This window comes from Triticum urartu, chromosome 3A (assembly GCF_056163025.1).
Source record: "Triticum urartu cultivar PI428250 chromosome 3A, HENAU_Tu73, whole genome shotgun sequence".
In the NCBI taxonomy this organism is placed as follows: domain Eukaryota; kingdom Viridiplantae; phylum Streptophyta; class Magnoliopsida; order Poales; family Poaceae; genus Triticum; species Triticum urartu.
Window position 1 is genome coordinate 569903425 of NC_141875.1, and position 25991 is coordinate 569929415.

General features: G+C 47.7%; 3 protein-coding genes across 5 annotated transcripts; 2 read left to right on the plus strand and 1 right to left on the minus strand.

The window, feature by feature from the left end:
- Nucleotides 1-8698: 8698 nt before the first annotated feature.
- Nucleotides 8699-13360, plus strand: LOC125531260 (protein PIN-LIKES 6). 3 transcript variants are annotated; one of them, XM_048695674.2, is made up of 12 exons: nt 8699-8989; nt 9585-9874; nt 10039-10118; nt 10907-11031; nt 11122-11243; nt 11404-11631; nt 11740-11814; nt 11910-12010; nt 12130-12182; nt 12312-12506; nt 12809-12945; nt 13043-13360. In XM_048695674.2, exons 2-11 carry the CDS (start codon nt 9677-9679, stop codon nt 12928-12930), a joined length of 1299 nt encoding a protein of 432 aa, XP_048551631.1. In that variant the 5' UTR covers nt 8699-8989; nt 9585-9676; the 3' UTR covers nt 12931-12945; nt 13043-13360. The 3 variants fall into 3 exon arrangements, with proteins under 3 accessions (XP_048551631.1, XP_048551628.1, XP_048551630.1); XM_048695671.2 differs by having other exon boundaries at nt 8700-8989; nt 9582-9874; XM_048695673.2 differs by having other exon boundaries at nt 8700-8989; nt 9582-9874; nt 12809-12930.
- Nucleotides 13361-17863: 4503 nt separating this feature from the next.
- LOC147980563 (pentatricopeptide repeat-containing protein At3g14730-like) lies at nt 17864-21788 on the minus strand. The gene is made up of 2 exons (XM_087513385.1): nt 19284-21788; nt 17864-18602 (listed from the first exon to the last, which is right to left on the minus strand). The coding sequence occupies exon 1, from the start codon at nt 21635-21637 to the stop codon at nt 19916-19918; it is 1722 nt and encodes a 573-aa protein (XP_087369511.1). The 5' UTR covers nt 21638-21788; the 3' UTR covers nt 17864-18602; nt 19284-19915.
- Nucleotides 18184-19762, plus strand: LOC147980564 (Calcium-dependent lipid-binding (CaLB domain) family protein). The gene is made up of 2 exons (XM_087513386.1): nt 18184-18637; nt 19278-19762. The coding sequence occupies exons 1-2, from the start codon at nt 18184-18186 to the stop codon at nt 19760-19762; spliced, it is 939 nt and encodes a 312-aa protein (XP_087369512.1).
- Nucleotides 21789-25991: the final 4203 nt, after the last annotated feature.

Here is a 25991-nt window from a genome sequence, read left to right on the forward strand (position 1 = left end):
ACTTATACATGTTCCTCTGACTATGAGATTATGCAACTCCCGGATACCGGAGGAACATCTTGTGTGCTATCAAACTTCACAACGTAACTGGGTGATTATAAATATGCTCTACAGGTGTCTCCGATAGTGTTTGTTGAGTTGGCATAGATCGAGATTAGGATTTGTCACTCCGTGTATCGGAGAGGTATCTCTGGGCCCTCTCGGTAATGCACATCACTATAAGCCTTGCAAGCAATGTGACAAATGAGTTAGTTATAGGATGATGCATTACGGAATGAGTAAAGAGACTTGCCGGTAACGAGATTGAACTAGGTATGATGATACCGACGATCGAATCTCGGGCAAGTAACGTACCGATGACAAAGGGAACAACGTATGTTGTTGTGCGGTTTGACCGATAAAGATCTTCGAAGAATATGTAGGAGCCAATATGAGCATCCAGGTTCTGCTATTGGTTATTGACCATAGATGTGTCTCGGTCATGTCTATATAGTTCTCGAACCCGTAGGGTCCGCACGCTTAACGTTCGATGACGATATGTATTATGAGTTATGTGATTTGATGACCGAAGCTTGTTCGGAGTTCCGGATGAGATCACGGACATGACGAGGAGTCTCGAAATGGTCGAGAAGTAAAGATTCATATATTAAAGGTTACATTCGGACACCAGAATGGTTCGGGTTGTTTCAGATAAGTTTCTGAGTACCGGGGGTTACCGGGACCCCCCCCCCCCCGAGGTTAATGGGCTACCATGGGCCTTAGTGGAGAAGAGAGAGGGCCGCCCAGAAGGTGGCCCCCCCTTGCCAATCCAAATTGGACAAGGGGTGGGGGCGGCGCCCCCCTCCTTCCTTCTCTCATCTTCCTCCTTCCCTCCTTCTCCTAGTTGGAATAGGAAAGGGGGGGGGCAAATCCTACTTGGACCGGGAGTCCAAGTAGGACTCCCCCCTGGCGCGCCCCCCTTGGGCCAGCCTCCTCTTTCTCCCTCCTTTATATACATGGGAGGGGGCACACCAAGTCTTCTCTTAGCCGTGTGTGGTGCCCCCCCTCCAAAGTTACACACCTCGGTCATATCGTCGTAGTGCTTAGGCGAAGCCCTGTGCCGGTAACTTCATCATCACCGCCAGCATGCCATCGTGCTGATGAAACTCTCCCTCGTCCTCAACTGGGTCAAGAGCTCGAGGGACATCATCTTGCTGAACGTGTGCTGAACATGGAGGTGTCGTACGTTCGGTGCTAGGATCGGTTGAATCGCGAACACGTTTGACTACATGAACCGCATTACTAAACGCTTCCGCTTTCGGTCTACAAGGGTACGTAGACACATTCTCCCCTCTCGTTGCTATGCATCTCCTAGATAGATCTTGCATGATCTTGGTATTTTTTTTTGAAATACTACGTTCCCCAACAGGGCAGAGTCGTGTCGAGCTTACTCTGGACACACCTAGCACCTCGCCCTCATATCAAAGCTTATGCATCAACATCAACATCATCGAGTTCCATGTGCCTGGGCAATTGGAGCTCGTCGTGGTGGTGCAATGTGGTACTCGTCAACATTCCCCTTGAGACACCCGTGACAACATGTGGCCGACTTATCATGTGGTGTTCTCTAGTTTTTTTCTGCAATTTATAAATCTTTGCGCATTTATCTATAGAGGTTGAAGTTGAGGAATCTATGTTCTTGGAAGCAAAGAAAGAACTCCGGTATTCCAACCTTATCTTTTTGCTCAAAGAACCAATCAAACCCCTTGCCGAAGCCGTTTATATAGTATAACCCTGGATCGAGTCAGAGTTTGGGCAACGAAAGGCAGAGAAGCTAAAGATGGATATGGCTGAGAAGCAGAAGCTTAATACTACACAAGGAATTAAGAATAGTTGACCGGTAGCGAATGACAGGCTTTTGAGTGAAAGACTAAGGTATTTGACCCATCCTTCCTAGCTCCTCGAGCTTGTACCCGCTCGACGCTTTTTTCATTGTTCGTTCTAAGGTGGATTCAAGTCACTCTCTCGGTTTGGATTTTGAGTCCAAAAGGCAGTATGGATCGGGTTTTGGCGAGTTTTTTTTACGTGGGAAACTTTTAACCTATTCATCTTCCATCATGGCAGTACAAAGAACACTAGAGGTAATAAAATTACAACCAGATCCTCAATGTGTTCTAACCTGATGCAATAGGTGAATTTCAAAGGAAACAAACCCGAGATGTGTGTGAGGGAAATTCCATTCGTGGGCACACGAGCAAAGAAAAAAGAGAGAGTAAAAGCAAAACAAATAATACCACAAAACATGGACACATATTGAGAGCGTCCACCTGGCATGATGATCGGTTGCAACATCGCCAAGTGGTGTAGACGGATAGGCGCACCTCCGGATGATGGTGTACGGAGTGTTCGTCACTCCTTGTGGTGGTGCCTTTGCTGCCGCAGCCCCTCCGCCACGAACCCCAGTGATACGTCTCCAACGTATCTATAATTTTTGATTGTTCCATGCTATTATATTATCTATCTTAGATGTTTTATATGCATTCATATGCTATTTTATATGATTTTTGGGACTAACCTATTAATCCAGAGCCCAGTGCCAGTTCCTGTTTTTCCCTTGTTTCAGAGTATCGCAGAAAAGGAAAATCAAACGGAGTCCAATTGACCTGAAACTTCAAGTGGATCATGTGAATATCCCATTTTCACCACAGATAAGCACATGCAAGACATTGATACGTCTCCAACGTATCTATAACTTTTTATTGTTCCATGCTATTGTATTATCCATCTAGGATGTTTTATATGCATTTATATGCTATTTTATATGATTTTTGGGACTAACCTATTAACCTAGAGTCCAGTGCCAGTTTTTGAGTTTCGCAGAAAAGGAATATCAAACGGAGTCCAATTGAGCTGAAAATTTATGGTGATTTTTTATGACCAGAAGAAGCTCACAAAGCAAAATAGTTGGGCCAAACGAGCCACAGGGGCCTCCACAAGGGTGGAGGGCACGCCCTACCCCCCCGGCGCGCCCTCCATCCTTGTGGTTGACTCATGGACCCCCTGACTTGAAATTGACGCCAAACATTCCTTTAAATACAGAAACCCCCGGAAAAAACCTAGATCGGGAGTTCCACCGCCGCAAGCCTCTGTAGCCACCAAAAACCAATGGATACCCTATTCCGGCACCCTGCTGGAGGGGGAAATCATCACCGGTGGCCATCTTCATCATCCTGGCGATCTCCATGACGAGGAGGGAGTAGTTCACCCTCGGGGATGAGGGTATGTACCAGTATCTATGTGTTATCTCTCTCTCTCTCGTGTTCTTGATGTGGCATGATCTTGATGTACCACGAGCCATGCTATTATAGTTGATCTTATGATGTTTCTCCCCCTCTACCTTCTTGTAATGAATTGAGTTTTCCCTTTGAAGTTATATTATCAGATTGAGTCTTTAAGGATTTGAGAACACTTGATGTATTTCTTGCATGTGCTTCTTTATGGTGACAATGGGATATTCACGTGATCTACTTGATGTATGTTTTGGTGATCAACTTGCGAGTTCTGTGACCATGTGAACTTATGCATAGGGGTTGGCACACGTTTTCGTCTTGACTCTCTGGTAGAAACTTTAGGGCACTCTTTGAAGTTCTTTGTGTTGGTTCGAATAGATGAATCTGAGATTGTGTGATGCATATCGTATAGTCAAACCCACAGATACTTGTGGTGACATTGGAGTATCTAGGTGACATTAGGGTTTTAGTTGATGTGTGTCTTAAAGTGTTATTTTAGTACGAACTCTAGGGCTGTTTGTGACACTTATAGGAATAGCTCAATAGATCGATCAGAAAGAATAACTTTGAGGTGGTTTCGTACCCTACAATAATCTCTTCGTTTATTCTCCGCTATTAGTGACTTTGGAATGACTTTTTGTTGCACGTTGAGGTTTTGTTATATGATCTAATTATGTTGTCATTGTTGAGAGAACTTACACTAGTGAAAGTATGAACCCTAGGCCTTGTTTCCAAGCATTGCAATGCCATATTAGCTCACTTTTGTTACTAGTTACCTTGCTATTTTTATATTTTTAGATTACAAAAACCTATCTCTACCATCCATATTGCACTTGTATCACCATATCTTCGCCGAACTAGTGCACCTATACAATTTATCATTGTATTGGGTGTGTTGGGGACACAAGAGACTCTTTGTTATTTGGTTGCAGGGTTGTTTGAGAGATACCATCTTCATCCTACGCCTCCCACGGATTGATAAATCTTAGGTCATCCACTTGAGGGAAATTTGCTACTGTCCTACAAAACTCTGCGCTTGGAGGCCCAACACGAGTCTACAAGAAGAAGGTTGCATAGTAGACATCACCCAGCCAAAAGAGGATATTGATGACCCACAAGTGTAGGGGATCTATCGTAGCCTTTTCGATAAGTAAGAGTGTCGAACCCAACGAGGAGCAGAAGGAAATGATAAGCGGTTTTCAGCAAGGTATTCTCTGCAAGCACTGAAATTATCGGTAATAGATAGTTTTGTGATAAGGTAATTTGTAACGGGTAACAAGTAATAAAAGCAAATAAGGTGCAGCAAGATGGCCCAATCTTTTTTGTATCAAAGGACAAGCTTGGATAAAACTCTTATATATAGGAAAGAGCTCCCGAGGACACATGGGAACTATCGTCAAGCTAGTTTTCATCATGTTCATATGATTCGCGTTCGGTACTTTGATAATTTGATATGTGGGTGGACCGGTGCTTGGATACTGTCCTTACTTGTACAAGTATCCCACTTATGATTAACCCCTACTGCAAGCATCCACAACTACAACAGAAGTATTAAGGTAAACCTAACCATAGCATGAAACATATGGATCCAAATCAGCCCCTTACGAAGCAACTCATAAACTAGGGTTTAAGCTTCTGTCACTCTAGCAACCCATCATCTACTTATTACTTTCCAATGCCTCCCTCTAGACCCAAACAATGGTGAAGTGTCATGTAGTCGACGTTCACATGACACCACTAGAGGGATGACAACATACATCTCATCAAAATATCGAACGATACCAAATTCACATGACTACTTATAGCAAGACTTCTCCCATGTCCTCAGGAACAAACGTAACTACTCACAAAGCATATTCATGTTCATAATCAGAGGGGTATTAATATGCATAATGGATCTGAACATATAATCTTCCACCAAGTAAACCAACTAGCATCAACTACAAGGAGTAATCAACACTAGTAGCAACCCACAAGTACCAATCTGAGGTTTTGATACAAAGATTGGATACAAGAGATGAACTAGGGTTTGAGATGAGATGGTGCTGGTGAAGATATTGATGGAGATTGACCCCCTCCCGATGAGAGGATCGTTGGTGATGATGATGATGATTTCCCCCTCCCGGAGGGAAGTTTCCCCGGCAGAACAGCTCTGCCAGAGCCCTAGATTGGTTCCGCCAAGGTTCCGCCTCGTGGCGGCGGAGTTTTGTCCCGTGAGCTACCTTATAATTTTTTCCTCGATGAAAGACTCCATATAGCCAAAGATGGGCATCAGAGGGCCCCCCTCTGGTACTTCTTTCGCCCAATTTTTTTATATATTCTGAAACGTGCTCCCGCGAAGTTTCAGGACTTTTGGAGTTGTGCAGAATAGGTCTCTAATATTTGCTCCTTTTCCAGCCCAGAATTCTAGCTGCCGGCATTTCCCCTTTTCATGTAAACCTTGTAAAATGAGAGAGAATAGGCATAAGTATTGTGATATAATGTGTAATAACAGCCCATAATGCAATAAATATTGATATGAAAGCATGATGCAAAATGGACGTATCAGATATAAAAAGTAAGCGTGTGCATACGCCACCGGCCCGTCCGAACCGAGAAAAAAGGTCCCACATATGCCCCTAGCGACTCGTCTCGTCTCGTTGTTTCTCCCCTGGAGGCTATGACCAGATTCATCCGTCCCTCCCAGCGTGACCAAGTGGAGTAGTTGCGCCACCAGATCATGTTGTACGGAGTGCCGCTCTTTGCCATTTTTCCTTTATCGTGACCCCTCGGCTACAGACTTCAAGAGAGGATATAAAACCAAGCGCATGCATGCACCATTGACCTATCTGAACCGAGAAAAATAGTCACATAACTTTCCTCATCACATTAATACATTATCGAGTGTCCATCTCATTCGCGACGACCAAGTGAGTAGTTGCGCCACCAAATCACGTTTGTATGGAGCATCACTCTTGGCCACTTTTCCTTTTTTGTGACGCCTTAGCTACGGACTTCAAGAAAAGATATAAAAGCAAGCACGTGCATGCACCATCAACCTATCCGAACCGAGAAAAACTGTCACATAACTTTCCTCATCACATATGTCATCTAGTTTCTTAGTCTTCCCTGTTTCAACCTCTTCTCAATCTTTGTACAATGTTTTCTCATGACGCCATATCTCTTCGAGCATCCACATCTTCCTTGACTCCTACATCTCAACAAATCTCCAAGTCTTAGTTGAATAACATATTATGTTAGCGGCTTAGCACCATGAGCGTGACAATGTGGCTTGGACAACGAGTAAGATATATAACTTGGGTATGGAGCCAATGACACACCCTAGCAAACACATGTTGTTGGTCCCAAACTCCCAATTTTCTTTGTTTCATGCACCCGACTAGTCAAATGTCAAGGCGCTGCATGATAAAACATTTTAAAAGCAAGTTGGCATCTCGACCTTCCGATCTAGGACACCAAGATCGACTAGAAGCCTTATGGATATAACCGTGTTTCATAGGTTACGTCTCTCAGTCACCTCAGGCCTCCCTTCAATGAGGTCCACTTTTAGGTCTCCAGCAAGAGCATACACATATCGTCTTGCTTCGGATACATCTTCCACCTCACCCTCACAACGAAGGTTATGCATTATCATCATCCTTGAGTTCCATGTGCTCAGGGCAATTGGAGCTTGTCGTGATGGTGCAAAGCAATGCTGCAATCTGGTGCTTGTCATCATCCCCCTTTAGACACACATGAGAACATGTGTTGGACTTCTCGTGAGATGTTTCTCTCAAGTTTTTGTTTGTTTTGCAATTGATAAATCTTTGTGTGTTTATTGTAAGAGGTTGAGGCTATACAGTATGGATCGGGTTTTGGGGGTTTTGTTTTTGGTCCTCAATATGTTCTTAGTTCTTACGTGACGCAAGAGGTGAATTTCAAAGGGAAAAAATTCCCGAGATGTGTGCGAGAGAAATTACATTCCCAAGCACACATGAGCAAAAAAACAAAAAAAGAAGAAGAAGAAAAATACAAGCAAAAAAATAACACCAAAAAAACATGGACAATTATTGAGAGCGTCCACCTGGCACGATGACCTATGGCAACATCGTCAAGTGGAGTAGCCGGATAGGCGCACCTTCGGATAACGGCGTACCGAGTGTCCTTCACTCCATGCGATGGTGCCTTTGCTGCCGCAGCCCCTCCGCCACAGACCCCAAATTATAAAAAGTAAGCGCGTGCATACGCGACCGGCCCGTCTGAACCGGGAAAAAGGGTCCCACATACGCCCCAAGCGACCCGTCTCGTCGTTTCTCCTCCGGAGGCTACGACCAGATTCATCCTTTCCTGCCAGCGTGACCAAGTGGAGTAGTTGCGCCACCATATCATGTTGTACGGAGTGCCGCTCTTTGCCATTTTTCCTTTGTCGTCACCCCTCAGCTACGGACTTCAAGAGAGGATATAAAAGCAAGCGCATGCATGCAACATTGACCTATCTAAACCGAGAAAAACATTCACATAACTTTCCTCGTCACATTAATACATTATCAAGTGTCCACCCTGTTCGCGACGACCAAGTGAGTAGTGCCACCAAATCACATTTGTGCGGAGCGCCACTCTTGGCCACTTTTCCTTTGTCGTGACGCCTTAGCTACGGACTTCAAAAAAGGATATAAAAGCACCAAGAAAAACTGTCACATAAGATTCCTCATCACATATGTCATCTAGTTTCCTAGTCTTCCCTATTTCCAACCTCTTCTCAATCTTTATACAACGTTTCCTCATGACTTCATCTCTCTTCGTGCAAGAATCCACATCTTCCTTGACTCCTACATCTCAACAAATCTCCAAGTCTGAGTTGAATAACACGGACAATGAGTAAGACATATAATTTGGGTATGGAACCAATGACACACCCTAGCAAACATATGTTGTTGGTCCCAAACTCCAAATTTGCTTTGTTTTATGCACATGACTATTCAAATGTCAAGGCGCCGCATGATAAATAGAACATCTTAAAAGCAAGTTGGCATCTCGACCTTCCGATCCAGGACACCAAGATCGACTAGAAGCCTTAACGTGTTCAACGTGTTCGGTCCTCAACGTGTTCTTAGTTCTTACCTGATGCAAGAGGTGAATTTCGAAGGGAGAAAAAAAAATCCCGAGATACATTCCCAAGCACACATGAGCAAAAGAAAAAAGAAACAAATAACACACACAAAAAAAAAACCATGGACAATTATTGAGAGCGCCCACCTGGCCCGGTGACCGGTGGCAACATCGCCAAGTGGAGCAGCCGGATAGACGGCGTACGGACTGTGTGTCGCTCCTCGCGATTGATTGTGGCTTCGCTGCCGCAGCCGCAGCCCCTCCGCCACGGACCCCAGCCGAGCCAAAAGAGGATATAAAAAGCAGGCCCGTCCGAAGCGAGAAAAAAAGGCCCCACCTACGCCCCAACCCCCCAACACTCGTCCCGTCTCGTCGTTTCTCCTCTCACCCGGCGAAAGAGAGACCGCGGCCAGATTCATCCCTCCCTCCCTCCCAAGTCTCCCAAGAGTCCGCTGCGAATCAAACAGCGCCCCGCTATTCCACCCCACCTTAATCACACTCTCCGCCCCTGCCTGCCTTATTAATCCGGCTCCAACCCTGCGGCAGACGGGGTTTGGTGGTCGCAGGATTCCCCTCCCGCCGGCGGCTCGCCTCCCTCCCCTCCGCGCGCGCATCGCCTCCCCGGTTTCCTGGTGAGTTCTCCCGCTGATTTTCGCCTCGTTTCGACCATCTGCTTGCGGGCGGACGCCGCCGTGGACCATGGTCGCGCGCATTGGACTATTCGCGCGGTTTCCAGTGCTGATTTGGGATTTTTAGCTCGGGAGTTGCGTCAGAGCTTTGAGCCCAAGTGGTTTTCGTGTGGGGTGTATTTTGGGCGGGGGGGGAGTGGTTTTCCGTTGGGCGGGTTGGCCGTGGCGTGACGAATCGGGCGGGGCCGGCGGGGATGCTCACGCCACAGTAGCGGAACCGGATCCCCCGGCGGGCCGAATTCGGCGGCGACAGCCACCCACGCGCTCGGGAATCGGTGCCGTCATCCGCAGCCGTCCAGCCGTTTGGAATCTGGTTTTCCCCCCACGATTCGGTTCGATTCGAGGTCCTTCCCCCCACGCATCAGCCGCCGTGTGCTGCGCGGTTTTGCGCGAACCGGAAGGTGGTTGGTCCGGCACGGCGTTGTGCCAGCTGGGCCATCTTTGGCGCGGCCGGCGTCGAAAGCAGTCCTGCGATTTTCCTGCTGTCGCCTCTATATTTTGCCGTCTATATAAGTAAGCCCTTCTTTAATGGCAGAAGAATCGAGTGGGTCCTGCTCGTGAGCCGTGAGGGCTGCAACTGCGAGGGAAGGGGAAAAGGAGGGCTCGGCTCAAGTCAATCTGGGCGAGGCCATGATGGAGAGGAGGTCGCTGATGGAGGCGCTGGTGACGGCGGCGCAGGGAGGCTCCACGGACACGTCGGTGCTCTCCATGCTCAAGTACGCCGTGCTGCCCATCGCCAAGGTCTTCACCGTCTGCTTCATGGGCTTCCTCATGGCCACCAAGTACGTCAACATCCTCCAGCCCAACGGCCGCAAGCTTCTCAACGGGGTGAGCTTTTCCTTGTCTGTCCTCTCCTTTCTTTTGTGATAAATGCATAGCTACTAGACATATAGTGACCTCGAAGAATGGTAGCTGGGTGGTGTTATACAGACTAGGAAGGTGTTAGCTACTCCATCATCATAGTGCTTACATATTTTGACTGTTTGGTGCAGCTTGTGTTCTCGCTTCTACTTCCTTGCCTTATATTTTCCCAACTGGGCAGCGCAATCACGCTCGAGAAGTTGGTGCAGTGGTAAGGATTGTATTTCGATGACGCTCCTTACTTTCTTTGTTCAGCAGTTTAGTAACTCAGTTTTGTCGTGTGAGCTACTGACCGTAATGCTGTTACTATTATTAGATTATAAGTCAAAATATCACAGTGATTTACTATTATCGAATATCCTGACAAATTTTAGTCATGAGCTTCTGAGTACGACAAATTAGCGACAAATTTTAGTCATGAGCTTCCAAGTACGACAAATTAGCGACAAATTTTAGTCATGAGCTTCCGAGTACGACAAATTAGCGACAAATTTTAGTCATGAGCTTCCGAGTACGACAAACTAGCGACAAATTTTAGTCATGAGCTTCCGAGTACGACAAATTAGCGACAAATTTTAGTCATGAGCTTCCGAGTACGACAAATTAGCTCACGCGACTCCGCGTTTCTCAAAATAAATGCAAAAAAGGGTACCATCGAAGAGTGAAGGAAACGCATGTTGGTGGGTTAATTGGTTCTAGTTGAGTTTTAAGGGTTAGAATGGAATCGAAACAAGCTTTCCTGGACTAGTTTAATGGCAGTACTTCTTTCTAGTAATATATATACTGGAATATGGAAATCAGTAGAGAAACTATTTCAGCGCATTCATTTAATTAGAGTATTGTTGCTGTCAATATTCATCTCGTTAGAATTGTGTGAACTTTATCTTTGAGTCCATACAGTCCTTTTTTCGCTGTTTTAGCCTTTTCCGTTGGCAGTAACTCTGCCGTGATTGCTTTCTTCCTATTTGACATTTTCTCTCCTTTTTTTGTATTTTGTAGGTGGTATATTCCAGTAAATATTGTTGTAGGCGCCGTGTCTGGCTCCTTGATTGGCTTTGTGGTGGCGTCTATCATCCGACCTCCTTATCCGTACTTCAAGTTTACTGTTATTCACATTGGAATAGGTGTTTGTTTTCCTCTTTTTGAAAAAGTTGCATTTCATTTGTGATTCTTCTATCTGATACGCATCTGACCGTTTATTTTTTCTGACACAGGGAACATTGGAAATATACCTCTGGTTCTCATTGCAGCACTATGTCGGGACCCATCCAATCCTTTTGGTGACTCTGAAAAATGCAGCCAGGATGGAAACGCGTATATCTCATTTGGTCAATGGGTATGTGCATTTTCTTTTCGGGAGGTGCATGTGTTCAGTGTTTTACTTAGAAGTCAGGATGACTACTTTGTGATATAAAGATAAAAGCTCAGCATTTATATCAGGAATATGAATAACTGTTCTGAGATCATGTGCTGAATGAATTCTTCACTTGATGCAGGTTGGTGCGATTATTGTTTACACATATGTGTTCAAGATGCTTTCTCCACCACCTGGAGAGACCTTTGATGGTGAAGAGGAGAAGCTTCCGGTTCTGGCATCTGAAGAAAACGCGATGCCTGAACTTGGTAAATATCCAACAGGCACTCACACTAGTACTGTACCCGAGGATGAGCCTTTGTTAGCTCTCGAGGGGAATCAAAAAGGCTCTACTTCTCTAGGATCAAAGGTAAAAAAAATACTAGCAGTGATTCGTAGTTTAATACACTTTGGTCTTTTCTTATTCAATTTGATACAGTTATATTGCAATGTGAATAATTGTGTTCTGTTGTTACAGATATTAAGCTGTGTTAGATGTGTGGTGAAATTCCTAAAAGACAAGCAACTTCTTCAGCCACCAATTATTGCCTCTGTATGTATTGATGGGAGTGTATTCTATTAGTAATTATTACAGAAAAATATATCTGTATTTTGTGCCTTGGAATCTAATTTTACACTATGGAACAGGTCTTTGCAATTGGAATCGGTGTTGTTCCATTCTTGAAGGGTTTGATATTCACGGATGATGCACCTCTATTCTTCTTCACAGACAGCTGCCTCATTCTTGGGTATTTGCATCCTGCTTTCGGATTTCTTTTCAAATATACACGGACCTTGCACCAATTAAACTACAGAACTTAAATTACACATGATGACTTCTATTGTCTAAAATATGCCACATTTTCAGGGAAGCTATGATTCCATGCATTTTGCTTGCTGTGGGGGGTAATCTTGTTGATGGTAAGAATCTATTTTCCTTTGAAACTGTTGTGAAATTGTATTATACTGACATCACCCGAACCATTGCCATTGTATGGCGAGGAGATGCGTTTCTCCAGATCTTAACACTAGCCCTGGTTTATTCATCAGGTCCTGGTGAAGGGAGTAAGAGACTTGGTGTGCGGACCACCGTTGCTATTATTTTTGCACGGTTGATCTTGGTTCCAATTGCTGGGGTTGGCATCGTAATGCTAGTTGATAAGCTTGGTTTCATTCCCAAAGATGACAAAATGTTCAAGTTTGTCCTACTACTGCAGCATTCCATGCCCACATCAGTGCTCTCAGGTATGAGAAAATAAGGGACCACTGCTTATCACTTACCATAATGTTTAAACCTTTAAAACTCCAATAATGCTTTGTTTGTTGAGAAAATAAGGCTCGCTGCTTATCACTCAACTATCATGTGTTCATGTTTAATAAACCTTAAAATACTCCAATAATGCGTTGTTAGTTGAGATCTGCAAGACAGTGGGGCAGTGTGTGTGAGGTCATCATGTTAGTTGAGATCTGCAAGACAGTGGGTTAGTGTGCTGCATGTTAGCAAACCACACTATGGAATCTGATAATAAAGATCCTTCTGTTTGCAGGTGCTGTTGCAAACCTCAGAGGGTGCGGGAAAGAATCAGCCGCGATCTTGTTCTGGGTGCACATTTTTGCAGTGTTCTCCATGGCGGGGTGGATTATTTTCTACTTGACGTTGCTCTTCTAAGTATGCCGCTCCCTTGTATGTCTACACTTTTCATTTTTTGGGCTCTCATCTGCAGCAGTGCAGATTAACGGCGATTCCTTGATGCTCAAACTACTCTTGATTTGATCTGCAGATACTGCATTCAACTTGAATATCCGCAAATAGTAGATACCATCAGAAAACATGGAAGAAGATAATAGTGTCATGAACTGTACAATAGGCCACCGAAACCATGGTGGCAGCTGCTCTGGAGGTACGAGTTGTATCGGTACAGATATGGGTTCCTCGTACCCGGTTTGTGTAAATGCCTTTGTCATGTTAATTTTGGCCTTGTTCCTCTGCCACTTGTCATGGCGAGGGACGAGAATCGCCGGCATCTGGTGCCTGCCCATATTATTAGGTCGCCCTGAAAAACCTTTTAGATCCGTATTTCAGATATATTTTGGCACTCCGTGATCCGTCTGTTGGGTTGAAAGTGTATTCTGTATGTTGTGTTGTGCCTTTTGCGCTGTCCTTGTGGGTCGTTGCTCGAGTTCAGATGGTACACACACAAGTGTTTATCACCGGGCGCAACCCATGATGGTGCTCGTACACAAGCAATAATGTGCACACAAGCCCGTTCCAGCGACGCGTCGAGGCCTTGCACGTTGCCGGTGTCGCCAGACGTACCAGCAGCACGTTGCGTGTAGTACTGCTGGGACAAACTGTCGTGTTTGATCGCTCCATGTGCTTATTATGGAGATGGATCTGGAAAACCACCGATCTGAATCTCGTCTCCGGTCAGAAGAGAACTGCGTATCCGATGTCGATGTGGACGGAATCTCACCGGGTCGCGCTGACACGTTCGTTGCCTCGTGGTTGCGTCGAGTACTGGTACTATACTTGCCTGGTGCAACGGAATGTGCCGGGAAGATTCTGTAACACGTCAGTGCGAACACGCAAGCTAGAGTTGGATGGAGCGGATACTTCCAACTAGGCAGCCAAGCTGGGCAGTGCATCAGCGACGACGCATGGGACGTGTGTCGTCCGGTGGCGGAGAAACACTCCTCACCTCGCAGAGTCGCATGGTCAGGTCAAGTGATCACGCAAGGCATGTCTGTTCGATCAGACGACACGAGTTGCCCGAGGCGCTGATGAGCATGAGGTGTGTCTTGGTTGCAGACAATCATTCAGATTAGCTTGGCATACTCTTTCCACGCACAGATGCATAAAAAGAACATCTAACCATCATATAGTCTCATTCGCAAAACACACGCACACGCCATCTAGTCTAGCTACTGAAATGTTGTAAGGCCAACTTCATCCTGCGACCCTAAACGGACGTCCGTTTTGTCCGGATTCTGTCCGTTTGGGTAGGGATTTAAGGTCGTTTTGTCCGGATTCTGTCCGTTTGGGTAGGAATTTAGGGTCGTGTCCGGACGTGTCCTGGGATGCGGTGGCCGTGCGTCCAGCACGCGGCCGCATCCGTTTGCCCCATCCTGTCCGCGTCTATTTTAAAAAAAGATCAATGTTTCAAATGCCAAGCCCTAGTTCACGGCCTTAGTTCATCACGCCGGCAACAAAACCAGCGACCAACACGTCCATCGCCAGCGGCCGGCAACACAGTCAGCCTCCAAAATGAATAGTTGTCCTCGCCGACAACACAGCCAGCGGTCGGCAACACAGCCGGCCTCCAAAATGAATGTTTTCTCGCCGGCACACTGCCAGCGGCCCAGCAGGCGGGCGGCACCCATGCCAGCCTCCAAAAACAACGGCCACGCCGATCGGACGACCTAGTTCAGGCCTTCGGCGTCGAGCATCTCCTTCTACTTGGCCTCGAATCAGGCCCTTGTCTTGTCGCTCATCTTCAACAAGTCCACGCTCATGATCGCAAGGGCCACCTCCTTCGCTTTGGTGGCGGCATTCGTGGCCTCGATGTCGAGCTGCCTCTGCCTGGCCTTGACGTTGTCGGCCTCGATGTCGAGCTGCCTTTGCCGGGCGGCCTCTTCCATGTCGAGCTGCCTTTGCCGGGCCGCCTCCTCCATCTCAAGCTTCTTTCTTTGAAGGTCTAGGTATTGCTTCATTTGCTCGTCCTTGCTGTGCCGCTTCTTCTCGTCCCCCACATCCTTTTGAGACATCGTGCCATGCAAAGTGTCATGCAATGCCATGGATGCGGCATCACGTATGTCATCAACCTTGGAGTTGGTCTTGCCCCTCGGCCTCTTCAACGCCTCGCCATCTCCACCTCCGGCGAACTTGGCCGTCTTCAGTCCTCTCTTCCTTTGTAGTTCACAGTATTGGTCCTTGAACTTAGGGCAATTGTTGATGAGCGTCCAACAATGCGTCAGAGTGAATGGCTTGTCATTGTGCCGGGCCTTGAATGCCTCCAAAGATTGAAATGCCTACAACACATGATCAACAAGAAGTGAACATGCAAACATATACAAGGCCGAAGTCTCATGGCCATAGCAAGGAAAGGGCTAGGAAGACGAGAGCATACCGTGTCCCCAACGCCGAGACCACTCACAGGCCATGCTTGAACGCTCTCAAATGCGGCTTGATACTTGTTGCACTCTTGTTGGATGAACAACCATCTCTTTTTAATCGAGCCGATACCACGGTTGCTTGTAATTTGTTAGGGCTCGAACATCTTCCTTTCATTGAATGTTTTGTGGACTCTCGTCCAAAAAACAATGCCCTTTTGTTGCGCGCCGGTCCTCGGATCTTGGCTAATCTCCATCCAAGCTTTACCAATCAACTTGTCCTCATCTTGTGTGTATGAACCCATGCGAATGCTTTTCCTTTTCTTTTGTGCTTCCGCTCTTTGGGTGAGCTCGTCGATGAACAATGGCTCGCCACTAATATCAACGTCATTGCCTTCTTCTTCATCACCATCACCTTCGACATAGATGTCATCGTCTTCATGCCACGAGTCACCATGGTCATAGTCAGCACGGTCGTCGGCCTCTTCATCGGGCACGTACTGGGACGGCCGCGGGGCGCGGTGTCGACGGCGCGAACAAGCCCACGTCCGGCGACCCCGAGAAACGGGTATGGTCGTCGTGCCTTGGCGGAGGAAAGCCGGGCGACATGGGCGCGGTGCCCGAGGTCAGCGACTGGCAGTGCGTAGGCCGGGCGACCGACGAGCCTGTGCTCGCCGGGCCGACGACCGCTCCAGGGAACCCGGCCGGACGGCCCATGCCAAGCATGAAGATGGCGTGCGCTTTGTTGACGAGGTCCTCCTTCTCGTCGGCTGCGGCCTTGCGCCGCGCGGCGTCCAGCTCATCGCGCTGGGCGGCGTACTTGGCCGCGGCGGCATTGACCTTGACGACCGCTCACCGTTCCCTCCTCTTCGCCGATTCCGCGTCCAACTTGGCGATCTCCTCCGGCGTGCACTCCGACCGCGGCTTCCTTGGCGCCTTCTTCTTCACCTTTGCGGGCGGGTCGACGGCCAGGCCACCTGAACTCGGCGAGGCGTCGGCCATGGACGGGGGAGAGAGGGGGCGGCGGGATGGACGTGGGAGGGTTAGGGGGAAATGGGCCAAATGGGCGTGGGTGGGTTTGGTTTCTCCCACCGACAGGCGGGCTAGGGGGGACAAGTGCGCGCGTCCCGCCCGTCCGCGCGCTGTCCGTTTCACCCCAAAACCGGCGCAAACTTGGGCCGGTGATGGATCGAAAGCGGACACAAAGCGGACAAAAGTCCGTTTGCACCCGCGCGCTGCGCCGTCTCTTTGTCCCTTTTATCCCAAACGGACGGGAGCGGACAGGATAGGGTCGCGCGGTGGAGTTGGCCTAACAAACTGGTGTCCCCCGAAACTGCTACTACTGTGCCTAACAGACACGTCAGCTGTGGAAGCCCAGTAATTTGGAGACGAGGTGAAACTGCAGATGGTGTGATATGACCCCGTGTAATATAAATACTGAGGTCGTTGTTGTTTCGCTTGAAGTCGGTGTTGTCCAAACATATGCTACGCATACACCAGAGCGCCCAAGGCCAAGCTACGATAATGAACAAAAATTACTTGTTATTCCTATGAAGCATGCTACACGGGTCAAGCCAGAACGGATGAAAGAGGATAAGAAATTCTACGTAGTTCCAGGAGAAAGTGCATGCACGTACGTATATTTTGGAGAGCGTGGTTTGCATGCTACTAATGCATGTAAAGATTCCAGTTTTTTTGGAGATAGAAGAAACGAAGCATGCATGGTTAATATGGAGGATTTGCTGGCTGCTTGTACAAGGTTGCAAGTACAGGAATTTTATTCAGTTGGAATTAAAGGAGATGTCGCTGCAGGTTACTACTTTGACATGCCACGCCCACCTGAAGAGATAAAAAGAATTTGCAGGAGGCTTGTGTTGTGGAGAACTCTATCCTTGTGTGCCTTGGGATGGGGTCCATCACAAACAGACCAATAAACAGTCCATGTTAATATAGGGATTAACTTGTCAAACTATAAGACAAGTAATCTAATAGATAATTTTAGAGTCCTAGTTTTAGAAGGTACCTTTTTTTTATCTATCTATCTTGTACGTGAGATGGATGGTAGGATGCGATGCTTGTTTCCCAAGCTAGTTAGCTTTTGCAGCTATTATATAAGGCCAAGCCAGAACGATGTAATAGGGGGAGGTTATTTTTATATGAAATAGAGATGTGTTTTCGAGGGTAGAAACCTGTATCAAGTTTTTGAGGTAACTTTAGAAAACCTCTTTGTTGCGATTACTGCAAGGAAATTGTTTTGCGCGTGAGGTGCCGTCATACAGATTGTTTCTCTCGTGCTGAGCCGCAAGGTTCAAACCCTCTACTTCGTGTACATCGCGTGTGCGGGCGAGAGGTTACTGCTACTGAAGGTGGAGTGTCGTGAAAGATCGGGCCGCAACAACAGACCAGATCTTGCCAACGGGGTTCGGTCTTTATCATGGTGGTTCCTTGATTATTCCTCACAGCAGAGGACACGGCCACACGGGTCTTTCACTTGCTGCCCCTTATTCAACTTATTGTTAGTACTATTATAGAAGAGCCAAAGAAAGATAGAAAAGAGAACAAAATAAAATACTCGTAATAAAAATGCTTCGGCTAGCACCATCTATGCTTCTCCCTCTCCTAGTGCCACAACTTTAGAATCGATTCCACTACCACAGGGAAGCAACAAAGTAGACACGAAACAAATCCTTATTATCGTCTTGGAATAACTTTGCAGCAAGGTAAAGGGTGCCTATGGGATGATGATAAATCTCCGCATCGTATCCCCTGGTCTGCATCACATCCTGCAACGCCCTCACCCGCCCTCATACAAATGAAAAAGCTATCAGTCGAGTTCTGCATAATCTCCGCGCGCGGTCTAGGACGCAGATCGTCGCTGCTGAAGCCACAGTGGTTCTCAGTCGGATGGGTTGATCCCAACAGCAAGTACTGCACCAAGATTGACGCGTCGGGAAACTCAAATGCAAGCTGGGGCACCAAGTTCTCGGTCTCGGTGGATGAGCATGGTCTGGCCCAGCAGCAGATGGAACTGACAGTTGAGGTCTACAGGAGAGAGCCCATCTTCCTAAGGGAGCATCTCCAGGGAGCTGCAGTTGTGCAGTTGAAGGAGTATCTTGAGAAATTCGCCCAAAGTGAGGAGCATTCAGAAGTCATTGAGGAGACTGGCAGTTTCCAGCTTAGGAGGAAGAAGTCAGACAAAGCTCATGGATTTGTGGATATATCCATCCGGATCTGCAAGCAAGAAGATGATCATGGTCGGTTTTCAGGTAAACAGAAATTTCTGGTTTACACTGAAAGAATCTGTCTGATTTGTGCCATCTGAGATGCTGATCAAAACACTTTCATGGTAGGAGCGTAGTCAACACATACATTTTCCAAATCCTCCGCACAGCACACTAGAATGGCAGTCAGAACTAAAATAACAATAATGCAGGGAAATTGGTATTGTTTTGTTCGTTGAAAAAAATCAGCGTTTTTCTGGTTAATAACAAATATGTTGCAAAAAAGTTCAGTACGTGACCTAACATCATAGCTTCATAGCAACAAGAAAAGTATATGGTGTATCTTTATCGGCAAATCTATCCACAATTTGTAAGGAAATGGCCAACACATTTTTTGGATGAAAAAGCATAACATGCTTGATCCATTGATAGGCTTTAGAATGTACAGAGAATGGGCAGCATTTACTTGTTCTTCAAAACATAACGGAGTTAGCAGAACAACAAGTGAAAGTCAGCATGCTTGGTAGAGTATGCTGCCATGATATAGTCATAAGATCTACTGTCTGATTCTTACCATCAAAAGGGTAAAGGGTATGTTTAAATATAAATCACATGAATTAAGATGAGCTTCAAAACTACAATATCATAATTACTTTAACCTATATCATCTTCTGTTGATTTGCAGGATTACCTGAAGGATTGAAGAACTCCGATCAGGTCGGCATCACATTGGCTATAGAAGACGGACCAGTTTATAATTATCCACCGCCACCCTACAACCATTATAGGGGCGACAGAGAAGATGCTGATCACCGTAGTAATTCCAGGCCGGTGATCCCTGGAACTCGCCCAGATCCATCACCATTAGGAAGTAGCTACAGCTACGAACCCCCAATGTTTCCATCAACCCTGCCACCACCACCAACTTCAAACCTCGGCTTCTTCCCACCACAGCATCCCGGTAGGGAGAGAGTGCCACAGAACTACATAAATGTGCCACCAAGAAAATCTGCAGCTCAGAATAGTGCACCAAACTTTGGAATGGGGCTTGGAGCTGGAGCACTGACTGCTGGAACTATGATATTTGGCGAAACCCTCTTACCAGGTCCAAGTTTCGGTGGTGCTCTTAATGGTGCAAGCCTATCTGTATCCAATGATGCACCATTCTAATTAATATCTGCGCAATAGTACGCCAGTGCTAGCTTGTAACAAAATAAGAACAGATATGAGCATTCAATTATATAATGGGGTCGTGATACTCAAATCACTGCAATCCCTCATCCAACTTATCAATGAATGCAGCATTTCATAAATCATGTCAGCCTAGGGGTGTTCCTTATCGCCACTAACAAAAGCGTGCCCAACTGTTCCGCTCTCGCCGTTTCCTCCACCCACCTCAACCCAGCTGCAGCCCGGTGCAGGCTTCTGCACTCCCTGCCGTCTCATCTCCCCCCTTACCTCCTCCAGGCCCTCAAAGTTTCCATCCCAGCCATATGTGTTCGCTAGCAGCACCCATCCACCACTCCCAGGCTCCTTCGTCGTCATCAGCATCCTAGCTGCCTCTTGGGCCCTTTCTTTATCACCATGCATCCGGCATGCTGCAAGGTATGTCCTCCATGCACCAGCTCCTACATCTCCTGCCTCCTCTACTACCTTTCTCGCCTCATCCAGCTTCCCTGCTCGCCCAAGCATGTCAGTCACACATGCGAAGTGCTCCATCAGCGGCTCCAAACCGAACTCCTCTTTCATTCTCTTAAGTAAACTTCTCCCTTCTTCGACAAACCCAGAGTGGCTGCACGCCGACATTGCTGCCAGCAGAGTTACCTCGTCTGGCACCAGACCTTTCACCTCTGTCATCTGGTGGAACAACCCCAGTGCCTCCTGCCCACGCCCATGGGATGCATACCCGTTGATCATAATATTCCATGATGCCACGTCCTGTTGGCGCATCCAATAAAATACACGGCATGCCTCATCCAGTGCCCCGCTCTTGGCATACATGTCTACCAGCGCATTACAAGCACGCACGTCCATTGCACCATCGCGAGCCAGTCCGATCATGATAATGTACCCATGCACCGTACACCCAACCTTCAGTGCAGCAGTCTGCGCACATGCAGGGAGAACAGCCGCAACGGTCACTGCATCCGGCCATACTGCAGCATGCCTCATCCTACGAAAGAGCCTCATTGTCCCCATATGGTCAGCCGAGTAGTGCAATGCGGACAGCATCGAGTTCCAGCTGAACAAGTCCCTGTCCTGCTCTGCCATCCCCTCAAACACCATCGCCGCACTGGCCACATCATGGGACTTCCCATAAAGATCCACCAAGGCGTTACACACGGAAACATTGTGGTCGAGTCCCGACTTCACCACCATCCCGTGAACGGCAGCCCCGCACTGGAAATCCGCGGCCGCAGTGCAGACCGACAGGATTCCGGTGACGGTGAAAGCGCTGACCTCCACCGTGCCATCCTGCCTCATCCGCAGGAAGCACTCCATGGCGCGGTCGAAGCAGCCGAGCTTGGCGAACCCGTTGACCATGGCGTTCCAGACCACGACGTCCCGGAGGGGCAATTCGTCGAACAGGCGGTGTGCGTGGTCGGCGAGGCCGAACCTGAGGTAGCCGCGGAGCAGGGCGCTGGCGCAGAAGAGGTCGTGGGCGACGTCGCAGCGGAGCGAGAGGGCGTGGATCGCGAGGAGGTGGGGCGGGGACGGGGCGGAGGAGGCGAGCGGCGGGAAGGAGAAGGAGTCGGGGAAGTGGGCGGCGCGGAGGCGGCCGAAGACGCGGAGCGCGAGCGGGTAGGGCAGGGAGAGCGCGGCGTTGAAGCAGGGGAGCGGGGAGGCCGGCGGGAGGAGGTGGTGGACGACGGGGTGGAGGGCCGGGACGCGCGCGTAGAGGGAGACGAGGGTGGTGAGGATGGCGGGGGCGGAGGCGAGGCGGCCGGAGGTGAGAAGGTGGGCGTGGAGCGGCAGGAGGACTCGCAGGGTGGGGGCGCGCGGGCGGGAGGCGATGACGCGGAGCGGGACGTAGAGGGCCGCCATTTTTCTCGGAGGCGGCGGCGGCGTCGGCGGCGGGGACTGGCGGCGCTTTCAGAGTTCTGAAGCTCGAGAGCTCCCCGCCATTCCGCCCCGGCAGTTTGGCTCGAGATTTTTTTCCCTTTTTTTCAGAAACGGCTGGAGATCTTCTTGGCTGCCGAGAGAGTGGCCCTTGAGCCATTTCAGACGATCATATGGGCCCCAAATTTTATTTAGGGGTTCATATGGGCCCCATTTGACCACAGTCGATGGCAGCCAACCCTAGAGACGCTGTTGTGGGCTCGCCCGTTAGATGATACGAACGTTAGTTCCCTCCTTCGTTCGTTCGTTTATCTCTTTCCTTTTTAACTTTTGGTTTGTATTGAGAACAAATTTCAACATAAATATTTAAAAATTACTTTCATAAATTTTGAAAGCATCCTTCACGCATTTAAACAATTTTCATGCAGTGTAAAAATTATAATAAAGAAACTTTTAAAAAAAATTGGTAGCATTCAAAACAATGTTTGTGACTTTTAAAATGTTCACGTGTTTCAAAAAATATTAGTGAGATTTAAAAAACACAATGTAAAAGAAATTGTGTAATTTTAAAAATATATTCATACCATCATAAAATTCTTGCGCATTTAAAAAATGCCACATTTTTTAAAATGTTTATACAATGTAAAATTATTTGCGTGATTTGCAAGAATAATGTTTGTGTGATTTGCAAAAAAAATGTTTCATATCATTCGAAATAATGTGAACGCATATCAAGAATGATGTTTTGTGAGTATTAAAATTTGTTTCACATTTATTTGAAAAAATGTTCAACAAAGTATTTAAAAAACCGTTCCTAGCATATTTAAGAAATATTCAACGTGTCTAAAAAATATTACATGTGTATAAAAAATGTACGAGATGTATTTCAATAAAGGAAAAATAAGAAAGAAAACCGAGAGAAGAAACACATAAAACATAATTAAAAACGCATGAAGGTTATAAAAAATGTCCAAACCGCTCTATAGAATCTTCTCAAAACCGCTTAGAGATGGGTTGGGCCACTAAGGCGAGGGCGCACCAGCGTCACATACGAGCGGCGATAGGTCTCGCAGTAGGCGAGAAATACCCATGGCGAACTTTACATAAACGAGTGCGGATGCCTATTCTTTTGCGCAGAGCGCGGTCTAAAAGCTGACTACCCTACCTGGGCAAATGCCAGCCACCGTACCTGAGATGACATTGGGCCATCCACACTCCCTCTGTTTCATAATGTAGTATGTATAGAAAATTATTTACATTTACAAAATTAAAAATAAAATATAAAACTATATTTTATGATGAATCTAATGATATATGTTTATCATTCTAGATGTAAATGTTTTTTTTCTGCAAACTTGGTCAAAGTTTATAATGGTGGACTTTAAAAAAAATCTAGACGCACTACGTTATAGAATGGAGAAGTAATGTATAGTGTAGGGCTAAAATGGACAAACAATAACTACAAATAACAGAAGTTTCTCAGAAAAAGAGTGAGTAGCGGGTGCCCTCTCCCCCCATGCAGCATGACCTGTACTCCCTCGGGTCCTTTTTACTTTGCATATAAAATTTATCTGAAGTCAAACTTTGTAAAGTTTGATCAACTTTATAAAAAAAATATCAATATTCACAATACAAAACCCATATCATTAGATGCGTCATGAATTTAGTTTTGGTATTGTATAACTTCAATATTGTAGATGTTAATATCTTGTCATATAATTTTGGTCAAAGTTGATGAATTTTAATTTCAGACAAATCTTACATACGGAGTAAAAAGGGAGGCGAAGGGAGTAGCACATCAGTGCCTCTCGCAAGACGGCTTACCCGCCTCGAAGCAATGACGGTGCGTCGCAGCACCATTGGCCGTCTGCCACATTGCTCGCAGCATCACCGGTCGTGTATATATGGGTTTTGACAATGAAAATGGCAACACACGAGTTGAATTTTTTTTGGTACTTGACCACCAAAAAATTCAAATAAATTACCCACGGCCAATATTTCCATCTATAGTGTCACGAGACTTTTTTTTAGTATCAGTACAGACACAAGCGCTCATATACACACGCATACACTCATCCTTATGAACGCACACACGCACACCCTACCCCTATGAGCACCTCTGAGAGACTGAAACGGCATATCATCTTAAGATTTATGAAGCCACCGTAGGCGCCTCGACGTCTCCTTTCACTGAAAGCGCATCGCCGGAAATCCTGAAATAAATCCAAAAATAATGTGAGCACCAGGATTTGAACCCTGATGGATTGGGGATACCACTATCCATCTAACCAACTCAATCACAGGTTGATTCGCAGTGTCGCTAGACTTGGATGTGCACCTTTGACGTTCGTCGAGTGGAGTTGCTCCCCGTGAACCAGCCAGCGAAGAACACACAGGGCCGAAGCACGCCACATGGTTCGAGGCACGCCAAACAAACGCCGAGGGAGATGCATTGCATCGATGACACGGACGGTAGTGCACCCGCAGCGTGCGTGGCTCGGGGCATCCATCGCTGCCAGCCAGGGGGCAGGAACCCGGCCGCCGACGGGCCCTCCTCCCGGCACGTATGTGTTCCGGAGCATGCGGGGAGCGCGTTTTCCTCTCCGCCTGCGCGGCCGAACTTCGGAGAAAAAGGGGCAGGCGGCCGTGCCGTGCCTTAGTTTTGTTTAGGAAAACCGCGCACAAAGGACAAGGTTCAGCAGGTACGAAGAGGAAGAGCCGAAGAGAGAGAGAGAGAGATTGAGAGAAGGCTGTCTGGAGTTAGTGAAGCGGTTAGGTGTCGCGCTCCGGGCGCGCGGCGCAGACGGTGACAAAATCCGGTGTTAATGCGTTCAGATGACAGAGGAAAAGATTAGAGAATTGAGGCCACCATGTGTTTGTCCATGTGCATGCATGCATGCACGCCGAGGCCAGACCGACCGGCGGCCGGCTCCCGGCGCGCGGTCTGGTTGTCCACCGCATAAACAAAACTTCTCCTTTTTCTAGTAAGATTATCAGTGCTAGAGAAGCTGTGTCATTTTTCCTCATCTCGAACCTTGCAAGTTTGCATATATGTTAAAGATTTGACCGCGGAGTGCACTGTCGGAGGCACTACCCAGCCCAGGGAGCGAGGGCGACCCGCGGGCGCGCGGCCGAATTTCGGGCCAGGGGGGAGCGAGCCGGAGTCGAGTGCGGTGCGTGCGCGTAGGTAGGAGCTGGAGTGGTGGCACGATTTTGGTCCAAAAGCAGCGTCACATCACGTCGGCCGGCCGGCCTCCCGTCCATCCATCCATCCATCCATCACGGGTCTTTCTCTCCGTCTTTCCGTCACCTCGTGCTCGCCCGGCCGGGGTCAAAATGCCACGCACCGCATGCCTTTCTTCACACGCCTTTCGCCTTTTCCGCGCCCCCCCGGTAGTGGAGCTTGGCAGCGTCGTAGCCATCGATTACCTATACATCCATCAGGAGCGCGCGCTTTTTATTAATGCAGAATCTCTCACGCACACACTCTTTTTTTTGTGAAAGGTCTCACACACACACACTCAAGCGCTGTGGGTGATGTGTGGTGCCGGTGCCGGTGCTGGGCACATTGCGATCGAGGAGGGGTGGTCAATGCGCCACTCCATCTGACCGCCTCCATGACTCCCTGCATGATGCGTGGCGTGTTGATGCTGGTGCGGGTGGGTGGGTACAGCTTCTTTTGCACTTATCATGGATGGGGTGTTGTGTGCCACTGTACAGGCATTGCCACTTGTATAGTACTTCCTCCGTTTCGAATTACTTGTCGCAGGTATGGATGTATCTAGAACTAAAATACATCCATTTCTGCGACGAGTAATTTGGAACGGAGAGAGTAGTATGTATGTATGTATCCTTTGATTAAATCGGGTGCAAGCTGTCCGCAGTAGCTAAAATCTAACCACCGAGCACCGAGATTCCCACAATGAAGCAAACTCTAACGCGCGACCGATTTAAAGCAACTCCAACAGGGAGACCCATTTCGTCTGCGGGCGTTCCGTTTGGATCGGCGCGGACAGAAAAGCCGGCGTTCCGACCCGAACGGACGGCCGCGGATGAAATGTGCCGCCCCATTGGAGTTGCTCTAACACGCCGATTTAAATGGACGCGCGTCCGCTTTTCGTCCGCCTGCCAAATCATTTTCGGTCTTTTTTTGAGCCGGATTTGCGTCGGGCGGACACGAGACAGGCGCACTCGCCTTCTCCTTCCTCCGGGCCCGCTGGTCGGTGGCAGCCATCATCATTTCCACCCATTTTCCCCAAAAACAATACCGCCTGTGCGCGCTCCCACCCCACACCCCGCCATGGAGGACGCCATCGATCTCGACACCGCCACCGGCCTC